This window comes from Lycium ferocissimum, unplaced genomic scaffold (genome assembly GCF_029784015.1).
Source record: "Lycium ferocissimum isolate CSIRO_LF1 unplaced genomic scaffold, AGI_CSIRO_Lferr_CH_V1 ctg1464, whole genome shotgun sequence".
Lineage (NCBI taxonomy): Eukaryota > Viridiplantae > Streptophyta > Magnoliopsida > Solanales > Solanaceae > Lycium > Lycium ferocissimum.
The window spans coordinates 81,707-89,143 of record NW_026715571.1 but is presented as its reverse complement, the minus strand read 5'-3'; the positions used below and the strand labels follow the sequence as shown (position 1 = coordinate 89,143).

Sequence of the window (7,437 nt, the reverse complement as noted above, 5' to 3'; positions counted from 1 at the left end):
TAGGACTTAATGAGGACTATATACTGTTTTTTGAGAATTTTAGTAAGTTGTAATTAAGAGAGAAGAACAAGTATTGTTTCCACCTGAATTTGTTATTTCAAATATACGTCAAATAAACTCATAAAATTTTGTGGACAAGCGAAAATCCAATCATTCAGTGATAATTAAAATGGTTGGGAAATTTGAAATGAAGATGTATATCTCACTTTCTTATACTTTTATTCTCTCGCCTTCTAATATATCACAAACAATTTTAGTATTGTCGACGTATGGTTTCTTCATTTTCTCTCACTTTCTTATACTTTTAAATCCGTCGAAGAGAAAACCATTAGTATTGAAGTTTGTAGCTCCCACTTCGCTAATGATACAATTGTAGATACTATATTCCTTTTGTTCTCGTATTTCATTTGTAGGATCACACCGAATGTGTTGTTATGTTGTATTATCTTCATTTTAGAGGCTCTAAACTTTCCAAAGAAAAATTCATTCATGTACATTGCAGTATCAATTTTTATTGAAAAAAAAAAAAAAAACGAGTAGAAAGCTCCATTTAAAAAAGAAAGCAATGCAAATAAAACATGAATCCATTTTCTTTATTTGCTTAGTTTGTCTTATTTATACAACCGCGCAAAGCGCGGATTTATTAACTAGTTATGTATAATTCAATCTTATGCATTCGTGCACGTGTTTAATTAGGGTGATGAACATTATGATAATGTTGCTCCGGACATAAGTAGATTCAGAATTTAAAATTTATGAATTTCTATACCTATTGGGTTCTCGTAAACTCATAGGTTAAGATCTATAGATCTGCGACTGGCTCCAAATGTTTTTACAAAATTAAAAACCATATCCAGGACATGGTATGCACTCACATCGCAATATAGTTTTTTTTTTTTTTGTTACCATTGAACCAACTGAATCAAATTGCTTCGTGGAAATTCATTGTTGCCGATTTTACCAAAGTGGACATCATTCTCAAAAGTCAAAGCTCAAACTCAAGACATTTGGTCAAAGGTAGAGGAACCTTTATCATTCCACTCCATTCTTTGGTGATGATCATTATTGTACAGTTTCTATAGTCTTAAACACACACAAACGCGAGCAAGTGCACTTTAATTTGTGGGGATAATTTAAAAGATCATATTATATTCTAACTCTCCATCACATTTTCGTATAACACTATTAATATTTGTTTGAAGTAAAACGATAATGGAATCTATATTTAAAGAATCGCGAGGAAAATTAGGTAATTTAATCTTCACAATCCTAACTTGTACATGCGTTTGGTAGGAAGAAAAATGTGTTTTCCCAAAAAATAAGAGATGCTATCAGTTTTTTTGTTTTGTTTTTTTTAGTGTTTAATTAATTCGGTAGTCAAAAGATATGTTTCGAGAGTATTTATATAATATCTAATCTAAGCAAAAATGGAGGGGGTGGGGGAGGAAGGTGGTAGGCAGGGATTGGGTTGGGGTATTTGGGGCGGGAAGGAGATAAATGCACTTATGAAACTTATTTTTCCTATTCCCATTAGCAAAGTCATTTTCCTGATTTTTAAGAAATTTGTTTTCCTAGAAAAAACGTTCTCAGAAATATTTTAACCAACCAAACATGAAAAAATTGGAAAGCATTTTTCGTAAAAATATTTTCCTCCCTACCAAACACACCCTTAATCTACATGATATGCTATCACGTCAATATATAGCACCCATAGACTATCAATTAAATACCTAATTAAACAGTCCAAGATCAACCATAGTCAACCTATAAACCAATAAACATTGCACAAATATACATTTATAGAAACAAATAAATAATATGGCCCCTCCTAATAAATATGTAAATAATTAAACTATTGTTACATGCAATTCTCGTGTACCACTTTTTATTTTTTATTAAGACAAAGCTAGCTCCTTCATTGAGTATAAATTCTACCTCTTTTGCACTCTTGTAGCACACAAAGCAATTTTCTAAAATCTCATCTATATACTTTTTATAGAAGAATGGCCTCTTTTCAAAAGCAGTTAGCTGTTTTCATGCTTCTCTTCTGGGTCGCTATAATTGGTAAGTATGCATACTTATTTATACACACTACAAATAACAAGTATTAGAGACGATCAGTTCTTTTACTAAACAGTAAAATTTCACCGCTAATATCTTATTTGATGACGGATTAGCTAATGGCTATACAAAAGAATCATGTTAGCTACACACACATATATATACATATCGGATTAAACAGTTGTTAGAAAGAACATAACATTTTAGTTAATTACTCAGTTGTGTCTTCACGTGCGGGCCTGATTCTTTTCAATGGACCAAACATGTGGAGTTCTTTATTTTCAATAATGAGTGGCAGTAATACTCGAACCCCGATAACCTCTGTCTGCTTGGGTGCAATGTTGAAATATGTGTGACTATCTAATCTAAAGGCTTGAGTTATTAGAGAGCGCACACTTTTTATTTTGTAATATTTCAATGTAAATAACTAGTTTAGGTGGAGACTTACGAGTTATTTTGTAATATTTCATGTAAATACTAGTTTAGGTGGAGACTCACGAGTTTCTCCATGAGGAAGCAGATCTCTTTCAACGCTGGTCGGTAGGAATTATCATGAAACGAGAGAATTCCTTGATTTACACGACTAAATATATATCCTCTAGAAGATGCAAAGAATTCTCTTCATAAGGTGGTCATCTCTTAATGAAAAGCACCCGTTTCTTTGATACCACTATGGGGTATTTATATCTTAAGTAGGGTTTCAGGAGGAGGTCCAGCTAATGGACTAACGGGCTAATAAGCACCCCTTATGGATTGACTCGACTCAATAATAATTTTTCAACATATTAATACTCAATTATGTCTTCAACAACGTATGATTATACATGTCAAGTTTTTATTTAATTACCTGACTTAATATTTTTTTGTTATATATAATTACAGCCAAATATTCAGGATCACCAAACATGATGGTTATGGCTGTACGTGACTTGCCTTTGGATGTGGCTATCATGGAACAAGCTCTTTTTCCAAATGGAGGAATCACTTGCCAGAGATCATGTAAAACAAACAATGATTGCTCAGATGGTATTTTTTGCAGGAGATGCCATTATTTTCCAAAAGAGAACGTCCGCATTTGTCTTGCTGCTTAATTACGTATTTTCACGTAATTAAGGGATTAATAATGATGTGTAATGTGTCGTTTAATAATAAATAAGGCGATTTGCAATTGCTTCGGCTCTGTATGTTGCAAATTGTCATAAAATGTTTGTATTGTAAACATGTCTTGATGTATCGTATGTTATTGTGTCGTCTTTATTTTATGTATTAATGAATGGACTATGGTGTGATAATAAGAAGTGTATTATGTATACGATGAAGTATTAGTCGAAAAGTTTTTATTATGTTTTTGTTTATCTTCGCATTATAAAAACGGTCACACGAGTGTCATGATCCCAACAAAAGAAGAATGAGTATATATGTGCTCACTTATAGAAAATCTAATCATTTTAATGTGTTTATTGCTAAAGAAAGATAAAGTGTCAATTGAATATATTAACGCCACTTTTGTGATGGCAAATTCTTTGACGAAAGGATCATAGCCAAAACATCTGTCAAAGTCAAACATTGCATGTTGAAAGGAGGACATCATTGATTGCAATGAACAGATATATAGAAAGGTATATATATATATATATATATATATATATATATATATATATATTTGTAATTCCAGGATAAGTGTCCTGGGGTGCTGCATATCATTTATTGAGAAAGGGGAGGGCTAGACCATACCCCTGATATACAGGCACTGATTGCATTGCAATCTAGCAAAAAAGAGAATGTTAAACTTGTTAGCTATACATCCTCCACTATACACTATGATCTATACATTTCAGCTCACAAAAAAATTAGCCTTGTCATATCTTAATCTTATAAAAGGAAGTTGATTCTTGTCCAGCATGTAAGCACCATACGCCCCTCTTGGTATTTGCTGGCTGTGATAGATTAGGAAGGGATTTTCTTGAGTTGCTGCATTTTTTGCTAAGAAGTCAGCAACTTGGTTTCCTTCTCTATAACAGTGCTTATAGGTGATCTCCATGTGATCTCCAATCTCCACAATTTCCTCTATTGTATCCTTGATAGTGGCATTTTTAGTGGTTCTGCTTTTGAGCATTTCCACTATCATCAATGCATTTGATTCTATACAGCACTTTCTGTGTCCTCCTTGCTTAATCCAATTTGCTGCATATTTAATAGCCTCCGCTTCAACTATATTATGACTTGTACCTTGGCTTGGGATGGCGAAGGCAAAAATCAGAATTCCATTTTCATCTCTAGCTATGCCACCGATTCCTGCTTCTCAGCCTTTATCTCTGAAACTTCCATCTGTGTTTATTTTAAGCCTTCCAGCAGGAGGCATGTCCCAAGTTACTTGTGTAGCATGTATTATAGGCTTCATTTTATCTACAGTTGTACACAACTGATGCCAAGGCAGCTCCTACTTGAACTTAGGAAAAGCTTGTTCCAATGCTGCTTTTAGAATCCATTTAACTTGTTGCTCCATGCTCCTCCTATAGAACTTCCTTTGGTCTCCATATCTACATAAACATCTCGTTTTCCACATTACCCAACATATGATAATTGGAGTAATATGAATTATCATCTTGTGCACTCCATTGTTGCTCTTGGTAAGCCACCATTCTGTTAGGAACACTTTGACTGCCTTGACTCGATACTTGATGCCCAAAGGCTGCCCAAAAAGCTTCCATAAAAACTAAGCAGGCTCACTTTCCATGAAAAAACGTTGAAAAGTCTCTGGTTGAGCATTTGCACAGCATAAGCAATCCACAGGTATGTCCACAAACCTGCAAACGGAGTTATTAGTGAAAGGTAGCTTACTTTTAATTAATCTCCACGTAAGAAAAGAAAGTTTAAAAGGGATGTTCTTATGCCAAGCCTTGTTGATCAACAAGTCCTTCTGTCTATGCTCTCTTATGTCATTCCATGCTTCTTTATTAGTGAAAATTCCATCTGTAGCTGGCTTCCATATTAGATAGTCCTGATTTGTTTCTGATCCTATCTTGATAGTAGTAACATGTTGAAGTAGCCAATCAGGTAAGATTTCTACCAGCCTTTGAATATCCCATTCCTTGTCCAAGATAAAATGGCTAACTTTTGTCTTGATGGAGTGAACATATTCTGGGCAGTAGGTAGCAATAGCTCCATGTCCAGTCCAGTTGTCCCACCAAAAACTGCTCTGTCCATTTTGAATCTTCCAAAGCATATGAGGTTCAGCTTTGCCTCTAATCTTAGTAAGAGTCTTCCATATATGAGAATTCCCAGATACCCAACCTTTGGCCACTGGATGAGCTCTAATACAATATTTAGCCTTGGTGAATCTAGCCCATAGAGAGTCTTGGCACCTAAATCTCCACCATTTTTTCATATTCAGAGTTTCACAAATGTCTGACATACTCCTTATTCCCACCCCTCCTTCTTCCTTAGGAAAACACATATTTTGCCAAGAACTCCAATGGTATCTTTTTCTGTCACTGCTAGATCCCCAAAAGAACCTTGCAAAATGCTTCTCTATCAGCTTTATAATGCCTTTAGGGGATTGAGAGCAGTCAATATGTAGATAGGCAGTGATTGAAGTACACTTTTAATCAACACCATCTTACCCCCATAAGACAACATACTACTCTGCCACCCATTTAGTCTTTTGATGACTTTGGAAAGCATTTTTTCAAAGTATTCCACCTTTTTACTTTCAACATAAATGGGACATCCCAAAATTCAAAAGGAAATTGTTTGTCATAGAATCGTGTTGTTTCTCTGATCTTATTGATTCTACTAGCTCCAGTGCCAGGAGCTGTATAAAAGAAGCATTTGTTTCTATTCATTCTCTGCCCTGAGCTTCTCATGTACCATTGAATTTATTTCATGATCATCTTGATAGAATTGGTGTTTCCACTTGTGAATATAACAATATCATCTGCATAAGACAAATGGTTAATAATTGGACCAGAATTTAACATAGAGAAAGGCAAAAAATGCTCCTTATGAATCAAACTGTTAAGCAATCTAGCAAGAACTTCTGCACCAATGATAAATAAAGAGAGGGATAAAGGGTCTCCTTGTTTCAATCCTTGGGATGATGTGAAGAACCCATGCCTTTTGCCATTGAGAATGATAGAATACCAGACATTAGCCACAATGCCCATAATCATGGTTGTGACTTCTTCAGAGAACCCAAATTTCCTGAGCACTGCTTTGATGAAAGGCCATGACATTCTGTCATAAGCCTTTGCCATATCTAATTTGATCACCACATTACCCCCTTTGTTCTTGCATTTGATGTTCTGCACACCTTCTTGAGTCAATTGAATATTCTCTGTAATGAGTCTTCCCTTCAGGAAACCACTTTGGTTTTCAGAGACCATAAGTGGTAGCATTGGATTCAGCCTTCTGGAAATAAACTTGGTAATAATTTTGCTAGAAAAATTGCCGAGGCTAATTGGTCTGAATTCTGTGAAGTTGCTAGGTGATTCTACTTTTGGAATAAGCACCTGTTATACCCCATTTCAACCAAAGTCAAAATGGCTTACAACATTTCGGTAATTCCGAGACTAATTAAAGTTAAGGAGTCGCCACCTAATTTTATGGTGAATTAGGACACCTAAAGTTATATAAAGTACATGTCTAAAGTTAACTCCGTTTTAAAGTCTACTAAACTTAAAGATTCTAGGTAAGGGTTCAATTAATCTAAAGGGAAGGTGTTAAGCATCCTTTAAGATCCATTAAAAATGGTTAACCGAAATGGACTTAAGTTGAGAAAAATTGAGGTTGATTGTTGTATACAAACGTGGAAGCATTTTAAAAAAATACAAATATCATATGAAAAGTAGTGAACTAAATAAAGTTTAGGGAAAACATTTGTGTATTTCGAAAGTTGTGATTAGCTTAACGTGAAAGACTTATGAAAAGTCTATCAGTTCCATACGAACTATGCAAAGGTTGTTTTAACAAATACATGTTCCAAATATTGGAAAGGAGCTAAAGTGAAAAAATTGTCCATAAAAACCAGTTTGCTTTTTTTTTTTTTTTTTTTTTATTCTCAAAACAAGCTAACGTTTAGTGTGTAAAATATGTGATTCTTTGAAAGAATATCTTTTCTTTCTAACTAAAAAGGTACTAAACTCATAAGAGGAACAATTGAACTCTATTTGACTTAAGACCTAAATTGCTGATTAAGACATCCTAAGTGGGACTTGGTTAAAGTGAAGCAGTTAAGCATTTTATAATAACCATAAACTTGATAGAATGTTAGTCACACCAAACATGTAAACAAGCGATCAACAAATAAATAAATTTAGCCAAAATAGGCTCCCCGACGGAAAGATTTGATTATTTTGTGGTTGTTTAGGCGATGTA

The 7,437-nt window shown here is 34.3% G+C and overlaps 1 protein-coding gene across 1 annotated transcript; it reads left to right on the top strand.

Annotated features, from left to right (window-relative positions):
- Nucleotides 1–1,913: 1,913 nt before the first annotated feature.
- LOC132042320 (uncharacterized) lies at nt 1,914–3,404 on the top strand. Its single transcript, XM_059432904.1, has 2 exons — nt 1,914–2,064; nt 2,944–3,404. The coding sequence occupies exons 1-2, from the start codon at nt 2,004–2,006 to the stop codon at nt 3,150–3,152; spliced, it is 270 nt and encodes an 89-aa protein (XP_059288887.1). The 5' UTR covers nt 1,914–2,003; the 3' UTR covers nt 3,153–3,404.
- The last annotated feature ends 4,033 nt before the right edge of the window (nt 3,405–7,437 follow it).